General features: G+C 48.8%; 1 protein-coding gene across 2 annotated transcripts; it reads left to right on the top strand.

The window, feature by feature from the left end:
* The first annotated feature begins 582 nt into the window (after window positions 1-582).
* LOC140302871 (protein FAM107B) lies at window positions 583-26,247 on the top strand. Of its 2 annotated transcripts, XM_072381390.1 has the most exons (5): window positions 583-787; window positions 11,368-11,443; window positions 21,428-21,632; window positions 24,791-24,950; window positions 25,101-26,247. In XM_072381390.1, the coding sequence occupies exons 1-5, from the start codon at window positions 764-766 to the stop codon at window positions 25,215-25,217; spliced, it is 582 nt and encodes a 193-aa protein (XP_072237491.1). In that variant the 5' UTR covers window positions 583-763; the 3' UTR covers window positions 25,218-26,247. The 2 variants fall into 2 exon arrangements, with proteins under 2 accessions (XP_072237491.1, XP_072237490.1); XM_072381389.1 differs by lacking the exons at window positions 583-787; window positions 11,368-11,443 and adding an exon at window positions 14,488-14,859 and having other exon boundaries at window positions 25,101-26,242.
* Window positions 26,248-27,922: the final 1,675 nt, after the last annotated feature.

Here is a 27,922-nt window from a genome sequence, read left to right as displayed (position 1 = left end):
GCTTTCAGGAGCTTTCCTCCATCAGCTCAGGGTCACATCATGGTTTTTTGTTTGGAATATTTTGTCCTGATGTGAAATATTAGATTAAAACCTTAAAACACAACCAGAAACAGAGGCTTTGTCACATAAATGAAACCAGTGACATGAATGTTAAAAGAAAAGTTTACATTTCCAGATGTCACCGTTAAGTAAACTAAAGTTAGCAGAAACAGAGGAATTCGTTCCAGTGTTTTCAGAGGTCTTCCTACAGGAGTGATGGTGGATGTGAGTTCTGCTGGACGTCCTCTGCAGCCTCAGCAGCTCGCTGTGGGAGTTTCTGCGTGAATCAGAGCTCTGGATGTTTGAGTCCTCTCTTCTGTCTTCTGTGTCCCGACACTTCCTGAGAACAGTGCCGAGGACTTTAAAGGTGGAGTCACAGCTCGCTGCTTTCTGGCTTCTTGTCAACACTAATTACATTAATCCAGCCAGAGCACCTTAACCTCTCACAGCTGAGAGCAGAGTCGGGCAGGAACAGGTGGCCGGGTCACCTCCTCCTCCTCCTGCTCACATTTACTCGGACTGTTTCAGCTCTGACCGGCTGCTCTTTGCTCTGCTTTTTACTGGAATGAATTTCACCCGACTGCCTCCCTCTGTTGTGGGCTAACAGAGACCAGGCCGCCAGGCGGAGGAGGAAGAAGAGGACGAAGAGCTGTTGGACGAAGAGCTGTTGGAGGGGAGAAGCTGGACCTGCTGCCATAAACAGGAGAGGCTCAGCGGTGGAATAATGGGGGCTTCTTATGGAAAGAAGGTGAGTGTTTCTGCCCTGAGGAGGCAGCCACAGCTTCGGTTCGACAGCACCCTGAGTCTGAGTCTGATCTGTCAGCTGCTCCGATGATTGATTCATTGATTAGTCACCAGGTCATGTTGCTCCATGACTTACTGTTGAACAAATATTTACTGAACCAGGCTTTGAATGCTTGACTTTTGTGTCAGAATCAGGAGGAACAAAGCAGTGAACTCTGACTCTGTGTGTGGGACCCTTCACAAAGCAAACGGGTGATTAATAATCAGACTGATCAATAACGACAGGAATCATTGGCTGTTGCCGTTTACTTCAGATCAGTGTAATCAGGTATTAACGACAGATTTTTACGGGAGACCCAGAAAACAACATGAAGCACAAACAGCCTTTTTACTCCATGTTTGGGTTCTTTCTACATTTTTTTGAGAATCTGTCGCCCGTCAGATTCTGACCACACAGATGCAGAGTCATTCCAGAGGTTTCCAGATGTGTGTCAGGATGTCAGAGGTCCATTTTGAAACCTGCTGGTTCCACACATTAAGCAGAGGAACACCATCTTCTCCAGTAACGCTGCATCCTTCCATTATCTGACAGAAAGTGGATCAGTTTGTCTCATGTTTGCATCTACGGTGGCTCAGAGAGGTCAAACAACTCCCAAAATTTAATATATAACTCTATAAGAACATAATTAAAAACAACAACTAAAAGTCAAATGTGTTCTAAAACTTAAACGAAGGATGAAAACTTTGGAGTTTGACTTTAATAGAACAATATCAGCCGATATATAGAGAATAGAAGTTCATGGAGAGTCAAACTAAACATGTACATTTAGCGTCTGCCGGGGAATTTACCAGTTTTGAAACAAACTGCCTCTGAGCAGAACAAACACAGGATTCAGGATGAATGTTATGTCATGTCTGAAAGCCCTCGGGTCACCAGGTCCAGCTGCCAGAGACAGGATCAGAAACGCACCGCCCTCCTGACCTGCTACCAGCCCAAACCTCCCACAGGAGACAGAACCGGGAGCCTTAGAGTGAGGAGATATGACTCAAACACGAAGCTGTGAGTCAGTAGATGCTGTTATGAGCTTTCCCAGATGATGGATGCAAGTAAAAAGTGTCCAACAAAGAGTTTGGGGTTCAACAGAAAAGAAAACAAGTGTCCTAAACTGTTCTCAGGGTCTGCTGCTCTGTGAAAGCTCCTCGGGTTTCTGAGCAGGTATCTGAACAACACAGCTGTGGTTTCACTGAGCAGCGCTGTGTTGGGTCAGTAATCACAGAGAGAAGCGCTCACACTGTCCAGAAGTCAGAGGGCAGCTGAACGAGTCGGATTCGTGTTTGAATGACTCTCCTGGAGCTTTTCCATAACATTTAGACAGAAATCTGACTCTGCTGGACTCAGTAACATCTACAGATCTAACATCTCTGAACAGAAACACAGCAGAGGTGGTGGATCTGATCAGCTGCTCAGTGGAATCCAGCAGATTGTGTTCTATCAATAATTTTCCTCCTCCTTGGTTTCACCTTTGATGATCAGCTTCATCAGAATCGTTTCAGCGTCTGAGCAAAATTTAACCGAGGAAACTGTTTCAGAGAGTTTGAGCTGCAGCTTCTGCTCTCTGTCTGATTACAGATCAATATTCCTCTGATTACAGATCAATATTCCTCTGATTATAGGTCAATATTCCTCTGATTACAGATCAATGTTTCTCTGATTACAGATCAATATTCTCCTGATTACAGATCAATGTCTCTCTGATTACAGATCAATATTCCTCTGATTATAGGTCAATGTTTCTCTGATTACAGATCAATATTCCTCTGATTACAGATCAATATTCCTCTGATTATAGATCAATATTCCTTTGATTACAGATCAATATTCCTTTGATTACAGATCAATATTCCTCTGATTATAGGTCAATATTCCTCTGATTATAGATCAATGTTTCTCTGATTATAGGTCAATGTTTCTCTGATTACAGATCAATATTCCTCTGATTATAGATCAATGTTTCTCTGATTACAGATCAATATTCCTCTGATTACAGATCAATATCCATCCCTAATGATGATCTTTTTAAAACAGGAAAGTTTCTGGACCAATCAGAGAACAGAGTCACGAGTTGTTGACTGTGAGCAGATCAGCTGATTGGCCAGCACTCAGGAATGTTCTGCTCAGCCACAGGAAACCTGAGCATGGAAAGATATTTGAGTTATGAGGCACGTCACACCTGTCGAGGAGGGTGTGTTTGTTTCCACGGTAACCAGCAGCTGACAGCAGGCTGGAGCAGGACATGAACAGGGGTCACCTAGCTGCCCCCTGTCCCCCCGGGGGCATCAAACCCCCGGGTTATTTTTACTTTAATGTTCCCTTTGGCAGCAGCAGGTGGAGACGAGCTGAAACCGGAAGGGGTTCTGGGGCCGTCCCTGACCCCTGAACAGGCGTGTTCTGGAGCGTGTTCTGGGGCCGTCCCTGACCCCTGAACAGGCGTGTTCTGGAGCGTGTTCTGGGGCCGTACCTGACCCCTGAACAGGCGTGTTCTGGGGCGTGTTCTGGGCCGTACCTGACCCCTGAACAGGCGTGTTCTGGGGCGTGTTCTGGGGCGTGTTTTGGGGCCGTACCTGACCCCTGAACAGGCGTGTTCTGGAGCGTGTTCTGGAGCGTGTTCTGGAGCGTGTTCTGGGGCGTCCCTGACCCCTGAACAGGCGTGTTCTGGAGCGTGTTCTGGAGCGTGTTCTGGAGCGTGTTCTGGGGCGTGTTCTGGGGCGTCCCTGACCCCTGAGCAGGCGTGTTCTGGAGCGTGTTCTGGAGCGTGTTCTGGAGCGTGTTCTGGGGCGTGTTCTGGGGCGTGTTCTGGAGCGTCCCTGACCCCTGAACAGGCGTGTTCTGGAGCGTGTTCTGGGGCGTGTTCTGGGGCGTCCCTGACCCCTGAGCAGGCGTGTTCTGGAGCGTGTTCTGGAGCGTGTTCTAGAGCGTGTTCTGGAGCGTGTTCTGGGGCGTGTTCTGGGGCGTCCCTGACCCCTGAGCAGGCGTGTTCTGGAGCGTGTTCTAGGGCCGTCCCTGACCCCTGAGCAGGCGTGTTCTGGAGCGTGTTCTGGGGCGTGTTTTGGGGCCGTACCTGACCCCTGAACAGGCGTGTTCTGGAGCGTGTTCTGGAGCGTGTTCTGGAGCGTGTTCTGGGGCCGTACCTGACCCCTGAACAGGCGTGTTCTGGGGCGTGTTCTGGGGCGTGTTTTGGGGCCGTACCTGACCCCTGAACAGGCGTGTTCTGGAGCGTGTTCTGGAGCGTGTTCTGGGGCGTGTTCTGGGGCGTGTTCTGGGCCGTACTTGACCCCTGAACAGGCGTGTTCTGGAGCGTGTTCTGGGGCGTGTTCTGGGGCGTGTTCTGGGCCGTACCTGACCCCTGAACAGGCGTGTTCTGGAGCGTGTTCTGGAGCGTGTTCTGGAGGGTGTTCTGGGGCGTCCCTGACCCCTGAACAGGCGTGTTCTGGAGCGTGTTCTGGAGCGTGTTCTGGAGCGTGTTCTGGGGCGTGTTCTGGGGCGTCCCTGACCCCTGAGCAGGCGTGTTCTGGAGCATGTTCTGGAGCGTGTTCTGGAGCGTGTTCTGGGGCGTCCCTGACCCTTGAGCAGGCGTGTTCTGGAGCGTGTTTTGGGGCCGTACCTGACCCCTGAACAGGCGTGTTCTGGGGCGTGTTTTGGGGCCGTACCTGACCCCTGAACAGGCGTGTTCTGGAGCGTGTTCTGGAGCGTGTTCTGGAGCGTGTTCTGGGGCGTCCCTGACCCCTGAACAGGCGTGTTCTGGAGCGTGTTCTGGAGCGTGTTCTGGAGCGTGTTCTGGGGCGTGTTCTGGGGCGTCCCTGACCCCTGAGCAGGCGTGTTCTGGAGCGTGTTCTGGGGCGTGTTCTGGGGCGTGTTCTGGAGCGTCCCTGACCCCTGAACAGGCGTGTTCTGGAGCGTCCCTGACCCCTGAACAGGCGTGTTCTGGAGCGTGTTCTGGGGCGTGTTCTGGGGCGTCCCTGACCCCTGAGCAGGCGTGTTCTGGAGCGTGTTCTGGAGCGTGTTCTAGAGCGTGTTCTGGAGCGTGTTCTGGGGCGTGTTCTGGGGCGTCCCTGACCCCTGAGCAGGCGTGTTCTGGAGCGTGTTCTAGGGCCGTCCCTGACCCCTGAGCAGGCGTGTTCTGGAGCGTGTTCTGGGGCCGTCCCTGACCCCTGAACAGGTGTGTTCTGGAGCGTGTTCTGGAGCGTGTTCTAGGGCCGTCGCTGACCCCTGAGCAGGCGTGTTCTGGAGCGTGTTCTGGAGCGTGTTCTGGGGCCGTCCCTGACCCCTGAGCAGGCGTGTTCTGGAGCGTGTTCTGGGGCCGTCCCTGACCCCTGAACAGGTGTGTTCTGGAGCGTGTTCTGGAGCGTGTTCTAGGGCCGTCGCTGACCCCTGAACAGGCGTGTTCTGGAGCGTGTTCTGGGGCCGTCCCTGACCCCTGAACAGGTGTGTTCAGGAGCGTGTTCTGGAGCGTGTTCTAGGGCCGTCGCTGACCCCTGAACAGGCGTGTTCTGGAGCGTGTTCCGGGGCCGTACCTGGAGCGTGTTCTGGAGCGTGTTCTGGGGCCGTCCCTGACCCCTGAACAGGTGTGTTCTGGAGCGTGTTCTGGAGCGTGTTCTAGGGCCGTCGCTGACCCCTGAACAGGCGTGTTCTGGAGCGTGTTCCGGGGCCGTACCTGGAGCGTGTTCTGGAGCGTGTTCTGGGGCCGTCCCTGACCCCTGAGCAGGCGTGTTCTGGAGCGTGTTCTGGGGCGTGTTCTGGGGCGTGTTCTGGGGCGTGTTCTGGGGCGTGTTCTGGGGCGTCCCTGACCCCTGAGCAGGCATGTTCTGGAGCGTGTTCTGGAGCGTGTTCTGGAGCTTGTTCTGGGGCCCTCTCTGACCCCTGAGCAGGCGTGTTCTGGAGCTTGTTCTGGAGCGTGTTCCGGGGCCGTACCTGACCCCTGAGCAGGCGTGTTCTGGAGCGTGTTCTGGAGCGTGTTCCGGGGCCGTACCTGACCCCTGAGCAGGCATGTTCTGGAGCGTGTTCTGGAGCGTGTTCTGGGGCCGTCCCTGACCCCTGAGCAGGCGTGTTCTGGAGCGTGTTCTGGAGCGTGTTCTGGGGCCGTCCCTGACCCCTGAACAGGCGTGTTCTGGAGCGTGTTCTGGAGCGTGTTCTGGAGCGTGTTCTGGGGCCGTCCCTGACCCCTGAGCAGGCGTGTTCTGGAACGTGTTCTGGGGCCGTCCCTGACCCCTGAGCAGGCGTGTTCTGGAGCGTGTTCTGGAGCGTGTTCTGGGGCCGTCCCTAACCCCTGAACAGGCGTGTTCTGGAGCGTGTTCTGGGGCCGTACCTGACCCCTGAACAGGCGTGTTCTGGAGCGTGTTCTGGGGCCGTCCCTGACCCCTGAACAGGCGTGTTCTGGAGCTTGTTCTGGGGCCGTACCTGGAGCGTGTTCTGGAGCGTGTTCTGGGGCCGTACCTGACCCCTGAGCCCTGAACAGGCGTGTTCTGGAGCGTGTTCTGGGGCCGTACCTGGAGCGTGTTCTGGAGCGTGTTCTGGGGCTGTACCTGACCCCTGAGCAGGCGTGTTCTGGAGCGTGTTCTGGAGCGTGTTCTGGGGCCGTCCCTGACCCCTGAACAGGCGTGTTCTGGAGCGTGTTCTGGGGCCGTACCTGACCCCTGAACAGGCGTGTTCTGGAGCGTGTTCTGGAGCGTGTTCTGGGGCCGTACCTGACCCCTGAACAGACGTGTTCTGGAGCGTGTTCTGGGGCCGTCCCTGACCCCTGAGGAGGCGTGTTCTGGAGCGTGTTCTGGGGCCGTACCTGGAGCGTGTTCTGGAGCGTGTTCTGGGGCCGTACCTGACCCCATAACAGGTGTGTTCTGGAGCATGTTCTGGTGCCGTACCTTACCCCTGAACAGGCGTGTTCTGGAGCGTGTTCTGGGCCGTACCTGATCCCTGAGCAGGCGTGTTCTGGAGCGTGTTCTGGAGCGTGTTCTGGGGCCGTCCCTGACCCCTGAGCAGGCGTGTTCTGGAGCGTGTTCTGGAGCGTGTTCTGGAAACAAAGAGGTCCCCTCTTCAGGTCTGAAGCAGCAAATAAAACAGGAAGTGCATCGAACTTTGGTTCATTTCAAACCTGCACAACTGAGCTGGTCTCAAACCTGAGTCTAACTTCAATGAACTGAAGCAATGTTGGAAAGAAGAGTTACTCCACCACCTTTACTTCAACTTCCTGCTGCTGAAGGTGCTTCTACAAGCTGTTGGCTCAGGGGTTCACTTAGTTTTCACACCCTGCTTCTGTGTTTTGTCTCAGTTTAAATAAATAATGACACAGTGTAATGTGCCTTGTGTTGTTGTCCATCTGAGGCTGGAGTTGCTGAGTTTTAACAGATGTTTTTTATTATATCCTGATGAGTAAAACCTTAGAGGCTGGACTTTATTTTTCACTGTTTCTGCACATTTACCCCTCAGACAGATTCTCTTATAAAATCTCATCAGCTGTTTCAGAGTGTGGTCAGCAGGTGGCGCTGTAGGCTGTAGGATCGTATCAGATCATCAGCAGGGATCAGACGCTCTGATTATCAGTAAAACAGCGAGAACACGAAGAGGAATGAGCTGTTTTCTCTGCTGCTTCTAGCAGATTCGCCCTGAAACAACATGAAGTCGAGTCTCAGATTTCTGTGAATCAGCTCTCATTAACCAGGAGAACATGTGACAGAGAGCCGAGCTGATCCAGGATCAGGTGCTGTCAGCATGAAGCCAGACAGGCAGATTAAGACCAGAGGAGGAAATCTTGCTTCTAAAAATACCGAACACAAGGTGTTCCGGAGGATTCGCTTCAAACTTTACACAAACAGGAGCGTCATGTGACAGGAAGTCAGCTCATCCCAACATTTCAGAGTCAGACCCAAACTAACAAACCGCTTTCATCTCAGAACCAGAACCATCAGCCACATCTTTCAGCAGTTATTTGGTTCTCTGGGGCAGAAATGAGCTGATTATGCTGCACTCTGTTTAAAGGTTTATATCCTGAAATTTGGCTGGTTGATCGCGTTCTTTAATGTTCTGGAAGTTCCAGTTTCCCACATGTCCCTGAATGCACCAGCAGCAGCTACACCAGTACAAAACAAACTTTGGATGTATGTTAGTGCAGATTCTCAGTCATCCAGGTCATGGTGACCCTCACAGCTTCTTGAAGACATTTCACCTCCCACCTGAAAGGCTTCTTCAGCTCCAAACTGGCTGGTGGGCGTGGAACCTCCAGGTGATACCTGAGATACCTGAGACCACCTCCTGTTCAAAGATGGTTCCTCCAGTTTCACAAAGATGCTTCTTTGACTCCTCTCTGGAACCAGAAAGTGGACTTTACTGTCCTCAGAGCCCCTTCTCCTTCAGATGGACCTGAGGTTCTGGTTCTCATGTGTTGGTCCACCTGAAGCTGTTGTTTGGCCTCTCCTGTCTCCATCATATCCGACCCAGTCTGGGTGTTTTGTTCTTTGGCTGAAGCAGTCTCTGTTTGGAGAAGATCCTCCAACAGATGGAGCTACAACGCGTTTCCACCTGTTCTTCTTCTTCTCTTCTCTAATTGTGTTTGTTTGGTTCAGATTTCTGAGCCTGCTGCTCATCAGCTGAAACTCACCAACTAGTTTAGAACTGAAGAACTTTCAGATGACAGATCTTCAACATCTTCAAGGTCCAGGAAGAAGAAGTCCAGCTGACCTTATGGAGGAGGAGGAGGAGGTGGAGGAGCTCCTACAACCTCCTCTTCCTCCTCCACCCCCTCCTCTTCCTCCACCTCCTCTTCCTCTTCCTCCACCTCCTCTTCCTCCTCCTCCTCCTCTTCTTCTCTTCCTCCTCCTCCTACTTCATCTCCTCCTTTTTCTCCTCCTCCTCCTCCTCCTCCTGCTCTTCCTCCTCCTCCTCCTCCTTTTTCTCCTCCTCCTCTTCCTCCTCCTCCTCCTCCTCCTCCTCCTCCTCCTCTTCCTCCACCTCTTCTCTTCCTGTCTGAGTGGACTTTGTTTTGGTTGCTAGGAGCGACTTCATCAGGCTGCAGCATGGTGACACGGCCCCACCGTCTACAGACCACCCTTCCTCCTCCTCCTCCTCCTCCTCCTCCTCCTCCTCCTCCTCCTCCTCCTCCTCCTCCTCCTCCTCCTCCTCCTCCTCCACCTCCCCTTCCTCCTCTTCTTCTCTTCCTCCTCCTTTTTCTTTTCCTCCTTCTTAATCTCCTCCTTTTTCTCCTCCTCCTCCTCTTCCTCTTCCTCTTCCTCTTCCTCCTCCTCCTCTTCTTCTCTTCCTCCTCCTTTTTCTTTTCCTCCTTCTTCATCTCCTCCTTTTTCTCCTCCTCTTCCTCCTCCTCCTCCTCCTCCTCCTCCTCCTCCTCCACCTCCCCTTCCTCCTCTTCTTCTCTTCCTCCTCCTTTTTCTTTTCCTCCTTCTTAATCTCCTCCTTCTTCTCCTCCTCCTCCTCCTCCTCCTCCTCCTCCTCCTCCTCCTCCACCTCCCCCTCCTCTTCTTCTCTTCCTCCTCCTTTTTCTTTTCCTCCTTCTTAATCTCCTCCTTCTTCTCCTCCTCCTCCTCCTCCTCCTCCTCCTCCTCCTCCTCCACCTCCCCCTCCTCTTCTTCTCTTCCTCCTCCTTTTTCTTTTCCTCCTTCTTCATCTCCTCCTTTTTCTCCTCCTCCTCTTCCTCCTCCTCCTCCTCCAGCTCTTCCTCCTCCTCCTCCTCCTCCTCCTCCTCCACCTCTTCTCTTCCTGTCTGAATGGACTTTGTTTTGGTTGCTAGGAGCGACTTCATCAGGCTGCAGCATGGTGACACGGCCCCACCGTCTACAGACCACCCTTCCTCCTCCTCCTCCTCCTCCTCCTCCTCCTCCTCCTCCTCCTCCTCCTCCTCCTCCTCCTCCTCCTCCTCCACCTCCCCTTCCTCCTCTTCTTCTCTTCCTCCTCCTTTTTCTTTTCCTCCTTCTTAATCTCCTCCTTTTTCTCCTCCTCCTCCTCTTCCTCTTCCTCTTCCTCTTCCTCCTCCTCCTCTTCTTCTCTTCCTCCTCCTTTTTCTTTTCCTCCTTCTTCATCTCCTCCTTTTTCTCCTCCTCTTCCTCCTCCTCCTCCTCCTCCTCCTCCTCCTCCTCCACCTCCCCTTCCTCCTCTTCTTCTCTTCCTCCTCCTTTTTCTTTTCCTCCTTCTTAATCTCCTCCTTCTTCTCCTCCTCCTCCTCCTCCTCCTCCTCCTCCTCCTCCTCCACCTCCCCCTCCTCTTCTTCTCTTCCTCCTCCTTTTTCTTTTCCTCCTTCTTAATCTCCTCCTTTTTCTCCTCCTCCTCCTCTTCCTCTTCCTCTTCCTCCTCCTCCTCTTCTTCTCTTCCTCCTCCTTTTTCTTTTCCTCCTTCTTCATCTCCTCCTTTTTCTCCTCCTCTTCCTCCTCCTCCTCCTCCTCCTCCTCCTCCTCCTCCACCTCCCCTTCCTCCTCTTCTTCTCTTCCTCCTCCTTTTTCTTTTCCTCCTTCTTAATCTCCTCCTTCTTCTCCTCCTCCTCCTCCTCCTCCTCCTCCTCCTCCACCTCCCCCTCCTCTTCTTCTCTTCCTCCTCCTTTTTCTTTTCCTCCTTCTTAATCTCCTCCTTTTTCTCCTCCTCCTCCTCTTCCTCTTCCTCTTCCTCCTCCTCCTCTTCTTCTCTTCCTCCTCCTTTTTCTTTTCCTCCTTCTTCATCTCCTCCTTTTTCTCCTCCTCCTCCTCCACCTCCTGCTCTCCTCCTCCTCCTCCTCCTCCTCCTCCTCCTCCTCCTCCTCCTCCTCCTCCTCCTCCTCCTCCTCAGCAGGAGCTGAGCTGAATGTTGTTGACAGGATGAAGGCAGCTCTCACATTCCTTCCCATCTGATGCAGAGAAGAAGACGGTCCTCTGTCTTCAGTTACAGCTCAGACTGAATAAAAGCTCTCAGGTCCAGCCTCTCCAGATTCTTTAACCTCCTTCTTGTCTTTGTCAGAACCACCAGAACCACCTGATAATCTGCATTCATGCTGACAAACTCTGACCTTATTCTCCTGACATCAGGCAGACAGTTTGAACAACCTGAACTGCTCAGCAGGTTACTCCCATGGTTTGGATTTTATTCTGGAGTTCTCTTTCACTTCCTGTAAGACAGCTGAATAACTGGACTTCTTCTTCTTCTTGGTTCTGGACGTATTTAACCTCTCATCTGAAAGGCTTCTTCAGGTCTAAACTACTTGGTGGGAGGACAGTCAGTGCTGCATTGTAGGGGCTGGAAGGTTCTGGTTCTGTGCTGGTCCATGTGATCGTAAAGTTCACCTCTGTCTGAAAGAGAAGGGAGAACAACACATGATATATTACACTGAGTCATTATTTATTGAACAAAAACTGAGACAAAACACAGAAGCAGGGTGTGAAAAACTAAGTGAACCCCTGATCCAGCAGCTTCTGCAGCAATAGGAAATGAAAGCAGAAGCTTTTCCTTTGTGTCTGTGTGAATGAGAAACAGGTCATGAAGAACTCTGTAGAACCCAGGTAAGGTTCTGAGGTTCTGAGGTTCTGAACAGCGTCTCTTTCTTCTTCTTTGCTTTCCAGAAGGCGTACAGCATCGACCACGAGCCTCCGCCGAAGCAGCAGTGTGTGAAAAATGGAAAGCACCCCAACAACAGAGGTACGTTTGTTCCTCTCAGGTTACAGAGAACAAAGGTGCGCTGACCTGTGAAAGGTGGCGTCGGCTTATCAGCGTGTAATGGGCCCGCTCAGGAAGAACCGGCGCCACAAAGGTCGCCCACAACCTGAGAGTTTACAGCCGCCACACACGCATTCAGTCCAGTAATCACACCGATCCGCCTGAGAGTTTCAGCTGGGTCAGGAGCTGCACAGATGCATCATGGGAGGTTTGCTGTTGAACAGAATCAAAACTAACCTTCACACACATTACACCTGACACAGGTGTGTCCAACAGCTGCAGTAAATAAGTTTGGAAGCCTCTCAAAATCAGGCTCAGAGTCGCTGGAGACGATGAACACAAAACATTTATTTCTTGCAAGAAAGAGACGAGTCGGCACAACCTGACAGGAAGCTGCTCAGAGTTGTCCGCTAACAAAATGGTGCTAATGCTATTTATATTGTTTATGTTTGCTGGCCACGCAATATTATGGGAAAGGGACGTTCAATGTTATGGGAAAAGGCAGTTCTCACCATTTATTATTATGGGAAGGGGACGTTCAATGTTATTTTAACAGAAAGTTAAACAGTCAGAAAGAGAATCAGCATCATACCGAAAACTGTCTGTTTCCATATCAGGGTGCAAAAAGGTCAGAGGAATATGTGAGGTGCACATCCTTTATAAACACCAGCTTGTGTGGAGGAAAAGGCGTGCATGTGGTCTTCAGTGTGCACCAGGAGCAGCTGGTATGAAGGGTAATAAGGCTGAGCTTAAGTTTAAAGAAGTTTATTTCACATTTAAAAAATCAGTGTAAAGTAGAAACAGCCCCAAAAAGTTAGTTTTCTGCTCGTTTTGAGCTAAATTTGTTCAGCTCAAAGGCCGCAGACTTTGACCAATGACAGACGAACGTAAAGCGAGGCGCTTCTCAGGCTCGTCTGGGTGGAGGAAGAAGCTCTGAAGAAGCTCTGAAGAAGCCCTGAAGAAGCTCTGAAGAAGCTCTGAAGAAGCTCTGAAGAAGCTCTGAAGAAGCTCTGAAGAAGCTCTTTAGAAGCTCTTTAGAAGCTCTGAAGAAGCCCTGAAGAAGCTCTGAAGAAGCTCTGAAGAAGCTCTCTAATGGCAGCTTGAATGAAGCAGACTGTTTTCTTTCTCAGCCATTGTCTTTAAATTCTGTGGAGGAAAAACTTTCCGTGGAAAGAAGGAGGAGACATCAACCAAAAGATGTTCAAATAACACAGAAGGACAAACACCAAAGTTTTAGCTTTAATGGATTTCAAACGGGACAGAACAGCCTGAACCTGAGCAGGACCAAAGATTACTGAACTTTAATGAAAGGGTGGTGAACCTGTTTGAGTCTGAGTCTTCAGCCTTCTGGTTTACAGCATCTTCTGCAGACTTCATACTGAGCTTTTTTCTGAGAAAACACAGATTTCTGAAACATGTTTCTGAGCTGGTTTGGATGCTGCGCTGCTGGAAGGACTCCTGCTGGGAGCTCTGGTGTTTTTTTCATGAAGTTTAAACCCTTTCTTCCCCTGATCATCAGGGGAAATGTGAGATCTCTGAGCTTGGAGCCCTGATGAGGACAGAGCAGGAATATCAGGCAGAGACCTGGCTGCAGGAACAACTCTAACAGCTCTCTGCTCAGCTTTAAGACTATCCGGGCAGACAGAGACTGCAGACAGAGCGCTAACAGTAAAGGAGGAGGATCACAGAGCTGGTTAACAACAGATGGTGGAATCCTGGACCTGGCTGCAGGAACAACTCTAACAGCTCTCTGCTCAGCTTTAAGACTATCCGGGCAGACAGAGACTGCAGACAGAGCGCTAACAGTAAAGGAGGAGGATCACAGAGCTGGTTAACAACAGATGGTTGAATCCTGGACCTGGCTGCAGGAACAACTGTAACAGCTCTCTGCTCAGCTTTAAGACTATCCGGGCAGACAGAGACTGCAGACAGAGCGCTAACAGTAAAGGAGGAGGATTACAGAGCTGGTTAACAACAGATGGTGGAATCCTGGACCTGGCTGCAGGAACAACTCTAACAGCTCTCTGCTCAGCTTTAAGACTATCCGGGCAGACAGAGACTGCAGACAGAGCGCTAACAGTAAAGGAGGAGGATCACAGAGCTGGTTAACAACAGATGGTGGAATCCTGGACCTGGCTGCAGGAACAGCTCTAACAGCTCTCTGCTCAGCTTTAAGACTATCCGGGCAGACAGAGACTGCAGACAGAGCGCTAACAGTAAAGGAGGAGGATCACAGAGCTGGTTAACAACAGATGGTGGAATCCTGGACCTGGCTGCAGGAACAACTCTAACAGCTCTCTGCTCAGCTTTAAGACTATCCGGGCAGACAGAGACTGCAGACAGAGCGCTAACAGTAAAGGAGGAGGATCACAGAGCTGGTTAACAACAGATGGTGGAATCCTGGAGCGTCTCTGCAGCCCAGATGTTGAACTGCTGGCTGTGAGTTTCTGTCCATGTTGTCTGCTGAGAGTTCACCTGAGTTACCTGCTGACGCTGTGTGTGACATCATCAGCTGAGTTGTTGCTAAGCTACAGAAACAACAGCCCAACGCACTGATGGAGACCTCTGAAGGTTCCTACCACACCTTCCTCTCTGCTACACTTCAGCTGGTTTATATTTTATTTTGTTATCCATAATGTAATAACAGCTGATCTTTAATAATAGTTAATACTGCCTCACCTCATCTGTCAGTGGTCACAATGTTACGGCTGTTTCTGTTAAAGTCACAGAATCTGTCTCAGATTTCTCTGCTTCCTGCTGTGGGTGTGAGCAGCTCTGTGATCCAGATCCTCACAGGACAGTTTCCACGTCTCCAAACAGCTTTCAGCACGAACTCTGGACTCTCCTGGGTCATGTGACCATCTGACAGCTGCCTGTTTGATCAGGTACATGCAGAACTACATTACCCATGAGCCTCAGCTGCATCAGGGGAGGAGAAACCGGTCTGAGTCCATCCAAACCTGACCCAGAATCAGAGATCCAAAGACCCGAATCCGTATAAATTGTAGAATTGTGACTCTTCTGACTTAAATACTGTCTGACAAATTAAGGAAAACCAGCTTGCGTCAGCGCCGCCATCAGGTCATGACCGGAACTTCACCAGCTCCACTCTGAGTCTGGACGTTTTGTTTGGAGCCCATGAAAGCTGCTGGATCGGATGAAAGGAGTGAAGCAGCGTGGGAAAAGGCAGAGAGCTGGCTGGAGAGATGCTGCTTCACAAAGAGGAGGAGGATCATGTGACCGCTGCCTTACACTCGGCAGGAGGAGACGAGCGCTGCTGCAGCAGAGAGCATGAAGGCTCCCGCAGACTGAAGCTGGATCAGACCACCTCAGACCAGATCCGATGCACCACATGGACCGGAGGACGAGCCCGCCGGGGGAGGGGATGGTGAAGTCTGGTAAGACCGGCTCTGATCCTGGATCCTCCTGTGATTTCTGACTTGTCCTGCTCATGAATTCATGTTTTCAGCCACTCAAACTGTCGGTGAAACAGAGGAAAATGTCTTTGATGGTTTGTGTGTCAGCAATAAAACAAACTTTGAGTACAGGAATGGGATCCTGCGCCTCTGCAGAACTTCATTAAACCCCATAAAACTGCATCAGAGAGCTAAAGCTGTGGAATTTATTAGACCATGCAAGCTGCTCTTTAATACTGCTTCATTTTATAATCTGTATCTTATTAAATATCATTTAATTTCATATCATTTGTAAAATTAAACACTGAATATTCACCTTGAGGACCTTGAAGGATTTGATTAGATACACTGAATCTGTAGAATGAGTCGTTTTTAAACTTGATATTTCATGAATTATTCTCAGATTGAGTCTTAAACTGAAGAGCAGCTAACTGCTAACTGCTAATAAAACCAGGATGAAGTGGTTCTGGACCAGGAGCCTCGGGCGGTAAAGGTGAAGTCACTGAGTGGGAGTTCTGATCAGATGCTGAGGTTACAGGTCCTTTAATCCTGGTCTGGTCCAGTGTCATCGGGTGTTTCAGGCCCGGTTTGGTCCAGTGTTATAGGGGTGTTTCAGGCCCGGTTTGGTCCAGTGTCATCGGGTGTTTCAGGCCCGGTTTGGTCTGGTGTTATAGGGGTGTTTCAGGCCCGGTTTGGTCTGGTGTTATAGGGGTGTTTCAGGCCCGGTTTGGTCTGGTGTTATAGGGGTGTTTCAGGCCCGGTTCGGTCCAGTGTTATAGGGGTGTTTCAGGCCCGGTTTGGTCTAGTGTTATTGGGTGTTTCAGGCCCGGTTTGGTCTGGTGTTATAGGGGTGTTATAGGGGTGTTTCAGGCCCGGTTTGGTACAGTGTTATAGGGGTGTTTCAGGCTCGGTTTGGTCTGGTGTTATAGGGGTGTTTCAGGCCCGGTTTGGTCCGGTGTTATAGGGGTGTTTCAGGCCCGGTTTGGTCTGGTGTTATAGGGGTGTTTCAGGCCCGGTTTGGTCTGGTGTTATAGGGGTGTTTCAGGCCCGGTTTGGTACAGTGTTATAGGGGTGTTTCAGGCCCGGTTTGGTCCGGTGTTATAGGGGTGTTTCAGGCCCGGTTTGGTCCAGTGTTATAGGGGTGTTTCAGGCCCGGTTCGGTCCAGTGTTATAGGGGTGTTTCAGGCCCGGTTTGGTCTAGTGTTATTGGGTGTTTCAGGCCCGGTTTGGTCTGGTGTTATAGGGGTGTTATAGGGGTGTTTCAGGCCCGGTTTGGTCTGGTGTTATAGGGGTGTTTCAGGCCCGGTTTGGTCCGGTGTTATAGGGGTGTTTCAGGCCCAGTTTGGTCTGGTGTTATAGGGGTGTTTCAGGCCCGGTTTGGTCCGGTGTTATAGGGGTGTTTCAGGCCCGGTTTGGTCTGGTGTTATAGGGGTGTTTCAGGCCCGGTTTGGTCCAGTGTTATTGGGTGTTTCAGTCCCGGTTTGGTCCGATGTTATAGGGGTGTTTCAGGCCCGGTTTGGTCCGGTGTTATAGGGGTGTTTCAGGCCCGGTTTGGTCCAGTGTTATAGGGGTGTTTCAGGCCCGGTTTGGTCTGGTGTTATAGGGGTGTTTCAGGCCCAGTTTGGTCCGGTGTTATAGGGGTGTTTCAGGCCCGGTTTGGTCCAGTGTTATAGGGGTGTTTCAGGCCCGGTTTGGTCTGGTGTTATAGGGGTGTTTCAGGCCCGGTTTGGTCCGGTGTTATAGGGGTGTTTCAGGCCCGGTTTGGTCCGGTGTTATAGGGGTGTTTCAGGCCCGGTTTGGTCCGGTGTTATAGGGGTGTTTCAGGCCCGGTTTGGTCTGGTGTTATAGGGGTGTTTCAGGCCCGGTTTGGTCCGGTGTTATAGGGGTGTTTCAGGCCCGGTTTGGTACAGTGTTATAGGGGTGTTTCAGGCCCGGTTTGGTCTAGTGTTATAGGGGTGTTTCAGGCCCGGTTTGGTCCAGTGTTATAGGAGTGTTTCAGGCCCGGTTTGGTCCAGTGTTATAGGGGTGTTTCAGGCCCGGTTTGGTACAGTGTTATAGGGGTGTTTCAGGCCCGGTTTGGTCCAGTGTTATAGGGGTGTTTCAGGCCCGGTTTGGTCTGGTGTTATAGGGGTGTTTCAGGCCCGGTTTGGTCCGGTGTTATAGGGGTGTTTCAGGCCCGGTTCGGTCCAGTGTTATAGGGGTGTTTCAGGCCCGGTTCGGTCCAGTGTTATAGGGGTATTTCAGGCCCGGTTTGGTCTGGTGTTATAGGGGTGTTTCAGGCCCGGTTTGGTCTGGTGTTATAGGGGTGTTTCAGGCCCGGTTTGGTCTGGTGTTATAGGGGTGTTTCAGGCCCGGTTTGGTCCAGTGTTATTGGGTGTTTCAGGCCCGGTTTGGTCCGGTGTTATAGGGGTGTTTCAGGCCCGGTTTGGTCTGGTGTTATAGGGGTGTTTCAGGCTCGGTTTGGTCCGGTGTTATAGGGGTGTTTCAGGCCCGGTTTGGTCTGGTGTTATAGGGGTGTTTCAGGCCCGGTTTGGTCCAGTGTTATAGGGGTGTTTCAGGCCCGGTTTGGTCTGGTGTTATAGGGGTGTTTCAGGCCCGGTTTGGTCTGGTGTTATAGGGGTGTTTCAGGCCCGGTTTGGTCCGGTGTTATAGGGGTGTTTCAGGCCCGGTTTGGTCCGGTGTTATAGGGGTGTTTCAGGCCCGGTTTGGTCTGGTGTTATAGGGGTGTTTCAGGCCCGGTTTGGTCCGGTGTTATAGGGGTGTTTCAGGCCCGGTTTGGTCTAGTGTTATAGGGGTGTTTCAGGCCCGGTTTGGTCTGGTGTTATAGGGGTGTTTCAGGCCCGGTTTGGTCTGGTGTTATAGGGGTGTTTCAGGCCCGGTTTGGTCCAGTGTTATTGGGGGTTTCAGGCCCGGTTTGGTCTGGTGTTATAGGGGTGTTTCAGGCCCGGTTTGGTCTGGTGTTATAGGGGTGTTTCAGGCCCGGTTTGGTCCAGTGTTATTGGGGGTTTCAGGCCCGGTTTGGTCTGGTGTTATAGGGGTGTTTCAGGCCCGGTTTGGTCTGGTGTTATAGGGGTGTTTCAGGCCCGGTTTGGTACTGTGTTATAGTGGTGTTTCAGGCCCAGTTTGGTCTGGTGTTATTGGGTGTTTCAGGCCCGGTTTGGTCTGGTGTTATAGTGGTGTTTCAGGCCCAGTTTGGTCTGGTGTTATTGGGTGTTTCAGGCCCGGTTTGGTCCAGTTTGGTCCGGTGTTTTGAGGTGTTTCAGTCATAGTTATTCATTGTTTACCTTAAGGTTAAAAGTTAACTGGACAATCCCTTCCACGGTTATTTCAGAGTTAAGAATCAATTGTTATGGCAGGCTGATCAATAACTGCACACTTTGACCAGAGTTTGTCAGCATTTAATTTCAGGGTTTATGTAAGAGGAGGTCAGACCTGTTTGAACAGTTATCAGCTCTGAGTGTTTGACGATCGATTCTGCAGAACCCAGAGAAAAGATTAAAGCTCATGACAATCATTCACACTTTTCAGGCTGTTTTTGCTGTTTATTCTTAGTCCGAGCAGCAGAGCTGCAAGAGAAAATCCTTCTTTATCTTCCTCCTGTTGTGAGAAAATAAAAGTTCTTTATGACACGATGCTAAAATGAGCCCAAAACCTGAGGTAACGGTGCTGTAATAATCAAGTCATCGCAGTCTGAAACATCTTTGCCCTCGTTTCCCTCTTTGAATCCGCAGATAATTCAGTAAAATCTGCATCAATTTAATCAGTTTTCTTTATTTTCAACAGAAACTGTCGGACCGATCCTCATAAAACTGACTCAGGATCAGTTCGACTGATATTGATCCAAACACATCGTTTCATGAGATCTTTAATAACTCAGGAACAGCCTGACATATAAAACACTGTTTACCCTCCTGATCAGAGACGTCTCTGCGATACGATTCTATGATGAAGTCTGTAAAAAATCTATTCAACACTTTTAATTTCTACACAAGTCATTTCTACAACTGTGTTGTTGGTTTTCTTCCTTCAAACAGTGATATTTAGCGATATTTAGCGATATTTAGTGATATTTAGCGATATTTAGCGATATTTAGTGATATTTAGTGATATTTAGCGATATTTAGCGATATTTAGTGATATTTAGCGATATTTAGCGATATTTAGTGATATTTAGCGATATTTAGCGATATTTAGTGATATTTAGTGATATTTAGTGATATTTAGCGATATTTAGCGATATTTAGTGATATTTAGTGATATTTAGTGATATTTAGCTGCTGCTGAAGCTGAAATCTGAGCAGGATCTAAAACATCAAGACGCTTTATTTGATCCAGGACTCTGATGTTATTCTGGTTCTGATTCATCTCCCTTCACACATTCAGGAGTATTCTGTGAGTCTGCTCTGGCTGGAAGGCTCCATCCACCCCCTCCTTCCCCCCCGAGGAGGACTTTGTGACTTGTTAAAGCAAACAAAGATGTTTTCCCCGATGTGGAAACACTACAATGAGTCGTATTTGAGGGAGGAGCGAATGTCCATCTGGTGCTGTTGTTCTAAGATATGCTTCGCCTCCTGCTGCCTGTTTAACTCCTGCTTTAAATATGAGACGTATGGAAAGATATGAAGAAACCACCTATAAAGACTGTGAAAACATCACATGGGGCGCCACAAGTTCAATTCAATTCAACTTTATTTATAAAGCGCCAGATTACAACAATTGTCATCTCAAGGCCTTAAATAATAAAGTCCAATTCAAGCCAATTGGAATTCAATTCATTGTAATCATAATCCAATTAATTCATATGGAGCCAATTAAAAAATAATATCCGAGCTAAGGAAACCAACAGATTGGACCGAAACTTGTCTTCAGTCCAATCTCCCGTCCTGAGCCTGAGGGACTGTGGAAAGGAACGACTCCCTTTAACAGGAAGAAACCTCTGGCAGAACCAGAACCAGGAAGAAACCTCTGGCAGAACCAGAACCAGGAAGAAACCTCTGGCAGAACCAGGAAGAAACCTCTGGCAGAACCAGAACCAGGGAGAAACCTCTGGCAGAACCAGGACCAGGAAGAAACCTCTGGCAGAACCAGGAAGAAACCTCTGGCAGAACCAGAACCAGGAAGAAACCTCTGGCAGAACCAGGAAGAAACCTCTGGCAGAACCAGAACCAGGAAGAAACCTCTGGCAGAACCAGGAAGAAACCTCTGGCAGAACCAGAACCAGGAAGAAACCTCTGGCAGAACCAGGAAGAAACCTCTGGCAGAACCAGAACCAGGAAGAAACCTCTGGCAGAACCAGGAAGAAACCTCTGGCAGAACCAGAACCAGGAAGAAACCTCTGGCAGAACCAGGAAGAAACCTCTGGCAGAACCAGAACCAGGAAGAAACCTCTGGCAGAACCAGGAAGAAACCTCTGGCAGAACCAGAACCAGGAAGAAACCTCTGGCAGAACCAGCACCAGGAAGAAACCTCTGGCAGAACCAGAACCAGGAAGAAACCTCTGGCAGAACCAGAACCAGGAAGAAACCTCTGGCAGAACCAGAACCAGGAAGGAACCTCCGGCAGAAGTGTGGAAAGCCTTTATCTGGCGCTTGGCTGCAGCATTCATGCTGAACTCTCATTGAAGTTGACGTTACATTTTTCTAACAATCAGCTTCTACATGAACTCAGCAGCTGTTGCAAAGTTGTTTCTGGAGGTTTTCTGCTGCTGTGTGAACGCAGATCTGAGCAGATCTGAGCAGATCTGAGCAGATCTGAGCAGATCCGAGCAGATCTGAGCAGATCCGAGCAGATCTGAGCAGATCTGAGCAGATCTGAGCTCTCTGCAGGCAGCAGGCGTCTCTGCAGCAGCAGATTTGATCTGATTCAGTAGATGTGGAGCGTTTAGTTTCCTGCAGATGAACGACTGCCACAGTCAGAGGATCATTGTGCAGCACGATCACATTTCCTCCCGGAGTCAGACTGTCGTCCTCCGCCTGCAGATGGAACCAGATAACAGGAACTCGTCTGCTCAGATCGATGTAAAACCTGAGAAATATCAGCTGGGTTTAACGCTCAGGGGATGGAGGTTTGCCTTTCAGCTGTCTGAGGATTAGCTTTTCTGCACAATCAGAACAGCTGGCTGCTGGAAACTGAGCTGGAGCTCACAGTGATGCTCTGCAGCAGGGTCAGAGCAGCTGTCCACACACACCTGAACTCCTCCAGAGCTCCTTTCATTTTTCTGAAATATGAAGCAGGCGTGCACGTGGATCTCTGGTTGCAGTGGAGGGGAAAAGAGTCTTTGTGTGGAGACATCTGATCTCTGTCTCCCAGAATATCTGAGGGCGAGGATCAGGTGCCCGATGATCTGTCCTCTGAGACACAGAAGGATGATGGACGGAGCACTGAGACAGAAACAGATATATGAACATGTCCAGAGTCACTCCAGCATCCTCCTCACCAACCTTCTCATGTAGGAACCTATCAGAGGTCTCCCTCAGGACGTGTTCGGACAAGTTTTAGAGAGTATTTTAGGCACATGAGTCGTCATCATTCTGTCTTCTGTCTCCTTCAGCCTCAGCGTACGCAGACCTGCAGCAGCGCCGGTCAGACGGCGTCCACAGGAGGCCGGCCCCGGGCTCCATCTACGTCCCCCCGCCTGACTACCTGGGCGAAGACGAGGACGAAGACCTGATCAAACCCAAGAAGCTGCTGAATCCGGTCAAAGCTTCCAGGAGCCACCAGGAGCTGCACCGCGAGCTGCTGAACAGCTGCAAACGGTAACATGTTTCATCTTCACCGCTACAGGCTCAGACCTCTTTAAAAACAAAGAAACCCACAGTTTAGAAAAGTGGGAACATGTAGAAATGAACTAAAGTTAGAGGAGCCGGAGACATTTGCACAAACTGAGATTTGTTATGTTCATGTATTCAGACTCTGGTTCTGGTTCTGGTTCTGAGACGTTTAATCCTTTCAGCTCCGAGGTTTTTCTGAAGGAAAAGGCTGCAGCTTGAAAATGGTCAGAGATAAAGGGAAACTGTAAATGGGAAAAACACTGAGTGTGATCCAAAGATCATGAAGGTGGTAAATTTAATCACCTTATTTGCACGTAGTGACATCACTGATGACATCACTGCGCGATAGATTCCACCACTTTTGAAACATTTCAACATGGTTTTCTTTTCTTTTTTCCTCTTACAAGGAGACACGTTCTGGCCTTTTCCCTGATGTCTTTATGTTTCTGTTTCTGTCTTTTATCCAAAGCGACTTACAAATGAAGATATAACAGCTATATAAGAAGCTAACAATAAACTACATAGAAGGAACCCAGGAGTCCGACTCTGTCAGAGGGGACAGAGTAGAGATAGGGTGCAGGCAGAGAAGGAAGAGCAGAAAGATAAAGTGCAGAGATAGAGGGGGGAGGGAAGTACAAGGTAAGTGCTGGGATAGGAGATGCTCTCTGAAGAGCTGGGTTTTCAGGAGCTTCTTGAAGATAGACAGGGACGCCCCTGTTCTGGTAGCGCTCGGTAGGTCATTCCACCATCGTGGGACGACACATGAACAGAGTTTGGATTGTCTTAGGCGTGGTGTAGGAGCTGCTAGACGACAATCCTGGGACCAACGGAGGGACCCAGTTGGGACAGAAGCCTTTGCAAGAGCATTCAAGTAGATGGAGCCGTTCCATTAAGCTCTTTGTAGCTAACATCAGGGACTTGGATCTGATGCAGGCGGCTAAGGGCAGCCAGAGGAGCTCAATGAACAGAGGGGGGACGGGTTCTTTTAGGCTGATCCAAGACCAGACGCACCGCCGCGTTCTGGACCATCTGCAGAGGTTTCACAGGCTGGAGACCAGTTAGGAAACCAGTTAGGAAACCAGTTAGGAAACCAGTTAGGAAACCAGTTAGGAGAACAGTTAGGAAACCAGTTAGGAGACCAGTTAGGAGACCAGTTAGGAGACCAGTTAGGAGACCAGTTAGGAAACCAGTTAGGAGACCAGTTAGGAGACCAGTTAGGAAACCAGTTAGGAGAACAGTTAGGAAACCAGTTAGGAGACCAGTTAGGAGACCAGTTAGGAGACCAGTTAGGAAACCAGTTAGGAGACCAGTTAGGAGACCAGTTAGGAAACCAGTTAGGAGACCAGTTAGGACACCAGTTAGGAAACCAGTTAGGAGACCAGTTAGGAGAGCAGTTAGGAAACCAGTTAGGAAACCAGTTAGGAGACCAGTTAGGAGAGCAGTTAGGAAACCAGTTAGGAGAGCAGTTAGGAAACCAGTTAGGAGACCAGTTAGGAAACCAGTTAGGAGACCAGTTAGGAAACCAGTTAGGAGACCAGTTAGGAAACCAGTTAGGAGACCAGTTAGGAGAGCGTTGCAGTAGTGAAGGTGGGAGATGACCATGGCCTGCAGCAGGAGCTGGGGGGCATGTTGGGTCAGGTATGGTCTGATCTTTCTTATGTTTAGTAATGCAAAGAACGAGCAACCGAGGTAACGGGATCTTTGAAGGTTTTATTATGAGAAGTGAGAACATTTGTGGAAAAATGGGTAAAAACATCTGAGCGAAGTGAAGAAGAACGAAGTGGAATACGTTTTAATGTGGATTTCTGCTTCTAAAGGAAAGGAAATATTTTGAGACAGATTATTAGGGAGCAAACTTTTTTTAAAGGAACACAAAGGACGGTTTTAGAGAAAATAAGGTTCTGAAACAGCATGATGTCCAGATGTTTGAGCTGTTTTTCTGCTGTCATCTCAGTTTCATTCAAACTGATGTAAAACTGAAGGAAACTGAGTCATGAAATAATGCCTGAACTCCCACACCTGCTGACCAATCAGAGAGCAGCACTGCCCACATGAAGCCGGTCAGTATCTTTATGTCCTCTCTGAGTTCAGGCTGTTTGTGAGAGGACGAGCGGATGCTGCTAAGCAACAGCCTCCCACCTCACAGGCCTCCGCTGCCGCCGAGGACGCTGGGAAAGTTTCCACAATGGCTCATTCACTCAGGCACACAAAGCAGACTCCACTTGTCCTCGCCATTTCATTCAGGAGGAAAGTGAGGCGTAAAAAACCCTCAGCACAGTCCCACAGTCAACAACAAGCTCCTCAACTTTATTTAAAACACGTTGCAGCTGCTTCACAGAGATGCAGGAAATGCTAATAATTAGATCAGGGGTCGGGAACCTATGGCTCGCGAGCCAGGTGTGGCTCTTTTGATGATTGCATCGCAGATAAAACAAAAATATTCTCACTTGTTTTAATCCATCCATCGATTTTTCATGTCCTGTTCAGGGCTGCAGGAGCATTATTTTAATTGGATGATACTGGACTACGTTGGCAGCGTAAAACAGGTAAACGCCCCCTTTTGAATCAGTCTGCTCGGTCATTAGCTCAAAGCTAACCCTTCGACGGAGAAGATGGCGAAAAGAAAAAAAGAGTATCGTACATTTCAGGCCGAATGGACTGAAGAATCCGCCTTTGTGGAGAGAGCAAATTCTGCGGTGTGTCTAATTTGCAAAGACAAAATTACATCGATGAAACGGTCGAAAAACACGCGCCATGCTACCTTTGCATCAGAATACCCGGCAGGAGACAGCAGAAAGAAAGCGAGCCAAGAGCTACTGAGCTACTAAAATATATTATATGGCTCTCATTGAAATAAATTTCCAAATTTTTTGCTTTCATGGCTCTCTTAGTCAAAAAGGTTCCCGACCCCTGAATTAGATGCTATCAGGACAGATCAGCTGATCAGAGGACACCGATTCCTCATCAGAGAGTAAAAACAGAAGATGAACACCTGACAGAGGCTTTATTTTCTTTCATCACGTGAGAGAAAAGCAGGTGAAGATGTGAGGCTGCCCTCTGCTGGACTGCAGCACACTTTATAGAGCCACTGGCTTCACCTGAGCTGTCAGAAAGGTGCATGACACCTGTTTGTGTGTGTGTAGAGACGGGATGAGCGTGGAGATGAAGCCGGAGCTGCAGAGAGTTCTGGAGTCCAGGAAGAGAGATCAGCAGATCCGCCAGAGGAAACAGGAGGACGAAGCTCGCAGGAAGATTTCACCTCTGGAGGCGGAGCTACTGAAGAGACAAAAGAAGCTGGAGGAGGTAACACACTCTCACACTCACTGTTTGCACATAAAACAATGAAGAAACTACAGAAGTTCAAAGACCATAAGGCTGATTATTCGTGTCTGAATGCAGCTGCTTGGTCTCTGCTGCCTTTTTCTTCCTGAGCGTCTCTTTGCGTCTTTGCAGCTGGAGAAGCAACAGGAGCAGCAGCAGCAGGAACACCTGAGAGCTCCAGAGTTTGTCAAAGTCAGGGAGAAACTGAGACGGACGTCCTTCCACTGTGAAGAGGAGAAAGAGGTGTAGAGACGATGGGGCCCTGTTTACATCCACCTGGTCTGCAGGATCCTCTTTGATAAAGTTCGACTGTTTGAAGCTGCTCTGAATCACCTGATCAGGAACTGTTCACCTGTTCGGTTCCACCTGGACTCGATGAGTAGTTCCCTTCCTGCTATTTCCAGTTTTAAGGCTGACACAGACCTATAATCAGATGAGTATTTAAGTGCAGTCAGACGATTTGGTGTCTGTTTTCATAAAAAAATCACATTCAGTTTGTGTGAAATGGTCCAATCACATGAGCTTAAAGCAGTTAGCTTTAAGCTAACTAGCTTAAGCAAGCAGCGAACTGGCGAGCTGAGCAAAGACGGGTTTCCACCAAAGGTTTGCTGCTGTTCACACATGAATTAATGCGCTGATCGGGTCGCCAACGCAGGACTACGATTGGTCGGATGAGTCGAGGCTTCAGCATCCGCAGCTCCTCTGTAATCTGAACTCTGACCCTGCAGCTCCTGCTGTGGATGCAGCAGATTAATTAATTCCTTAATTCACCGACTTCATGCCAGACCGATGCTGTGATCAGAGACTTCACAGTGACCCTGAAGAGGAGCCGTAAGCATGAGACAGGAAACACGTCTCACTGCTTCCTGCAGCTGCTGCTTCCTCCTGATTTTATGTCCTTCTGTGTGAAACTGATCAGCTCTGTGGTTAAAGACATTAAACTGGGAAACATGAAGGACTTTATTCATCTGCAATTTCTCCCACAGAAACGCCGTCTGCTGCAGGTTCCTGGAAACAAACCGAAGCATCGACATGTTGTGACTTTAAAACTTTCAGATGTTCTAACTGAAGCAGAAAGTGAAACTTTCAGATGTTCTAACTGAAGCAGAAGGTGAAACTTTCAGATGTTCTAACTGAAGCAGAAAGTGAAACTTTCAGATGTTTTAACTGAAGCAGAAAGTGAAACTTTCAGATGTTTTAATTGAAGCAGAAAGTGAAACTTTCAGATCTAACTGAAGCAGAAAGTGAAACTTTCAGATCTAACTGAAGCAGGAGGTGAAACTTTCAGATGTTTTAACTGAAGCAGAAGGTGAAACTTTCAGATCTAACTGAAGCAGAAGGTGAAACTTTCAGATGTTTTAACTGAAGCAGAAGGTGAAACTTTCAGATGTTTTAACTGAAGCAGAAGGTGAAACTTTCAGATGTTTTAACTGAAGCAGAAAGTGAAACTTTCAGATCTAACTGAAGCAGAAAGTGAAACTTTCAGATCTAACTGAAGCAGGAGGTGAAACTTTCAGATGTTTTAACTGAAGCAGAAGGTGAAACTTTCAGATCTAACTGAAGCAGAAGGTGAAACTTTCAGATGTTTTAACTGAAGCAGAAGGTGAAACTTTCAGATGTTTTAACTGAAGCAGAAGGTGAAACTTTCAGATCTAACAGAAGCAGAAGGTGAAACTTTCAGATGTTTTAACTGAAGCAGAAGGTGAAACTTTCAGATCTAACTGAAGCAGAAGGTGAAACTTTCAGATCTAACAGAAGCAGAAGGTGAAACTTTCAGATGTTTTAACTGAAGCAGAAGGTGAAACTTTCAGATGTAACTGAAGCAGAAGGTGAAACTTTCAGATCTAACTGAAGCAGAAGGTGAAACTTTCAGATGTTTTAACTGAAGCAGAAGGTGAAACTTTCAGTTCTAACTGAAGCAGAAGGTGAAACTTTCAGATGTTTTAACTGAAGCAGAAAGTGAAACTTTCAGATTTAACTGAAGCAGAAGGTGAAACTTTCAGATGTTTTAACTGAAGCAGAAGGTGAAACTTTCAGATGTTTTAACTGAAGCAGAAGGTGAAACTTTCAGATGTTTTAACTGAAGCAGAAGGTGAAACTTTCAGATGTTCTGACTGAAGCAGAAAGTGAAACTTTCAGATGTTTTAACTGAAGCAGAAGGTGAAACTTTCAGATGTAACTGAAGCAGAAAGTGAAACTTTCAGATCTAACTGAAGCAGAAGGTGAAACTTTCAGATGTTCTGACTGAAGCAGAAGGTGAAACTTTCAGATGTTTTAACTGAAGCAGAAGGTGAAACTTTCAGATCTAACTGAAGCAGAAGGTGAAACTTTCAGATGTTCTAACTGAAGCAGAAGGTGAAACTTTCAGATGTTTTAACTGAAGCAGAAGGTGAAACTTTCAGATGTTCTGACTGAAGCAGAAGGTGAAACTTTCAGATGTTTTAACTGAAGCAGAAGGTGAAACTTTCAGATCTAACTGAAGCAGAAGGTGAAACTTTCAGATCTAACTGAAGCAGAAGGTGAAACTTTCAGATGTTCTAACTGAAGCAGAAGGTGAAACTTTCAGATCTAACTGAAGCAGAAGGTGAAACTTTCAGATCTAACTGAAGCAGAAGGTGAAACTTTCAGATCTAACTGAAGCAGAAGGTGAAACTTTCAGATCTAACTGAAGCAGAAGGTGAAACTTTCAGATCTAACTGAAGCAGAAGGTGAAACTTTCAGATGTTTTAACTGAAGCAGAAGGTGAAACTTTCAGATGTTTTAACTGAAGCAGAAGGTGAAACTTTCAGATGTTCTAACAGAAGCAGAAGGTGAAACTTTCAGATGTTTTAACTGAAGCAGAAGGTGAAACTTTCAGATGTTCTAACTGAAGCAGAAGGTGAAACTTTCAGATGTAACTGAAGCAGAAGGTGAAACTTTCAGATGTTTTAACTGAAGCAGAAGGTGAAACTTTC

The sequence above is a fragment of the Leuresthes tenuis genome, unplaced genomic scaffold, assembly GCF_036924035.1.
Source record: "Leuresthes tenuis unplaced genomic scaffold, fLeuTen1.0.hap1 SCAF_3, whole genome shotgun sequence".
NCBI classification, from domain to species: Eukaryota; Metazoa; Chordata; class Actinopteri; order Atheriniformes; family Atherinopsidae; genus Leuresthes; species Leuresthes tenuis.
The sequence above is the reverse complement of the archived record's forward strand: the minus strand, read 5'-3'. Positions and strand labels throughout refer to the sequence as shown.

Excerpts from the sequence above, each read along its gene's own strand:
- LOC140302871 (XM_072381390.1), top strand. The coding sequence starts at position 764 with ATGGGGGCTTCTTATGGAAAGAAG. Across the intron at positions 788-11,367 it reads GGGCTTCTTATGGAAAGAAG|AAGGCGTACAGCATCGACCA; the intron begins GTGAGTGTTTCT and ends TTTGCTTTCCAG. Across the intron at positions 24,951-25,100 it reads GACAAAAGAAGCTGGAGGAG|CTGGAGAAGCAACAGGAGCA; the intron begins GTAACACACTCT and ends GCGTCTTTGCAG.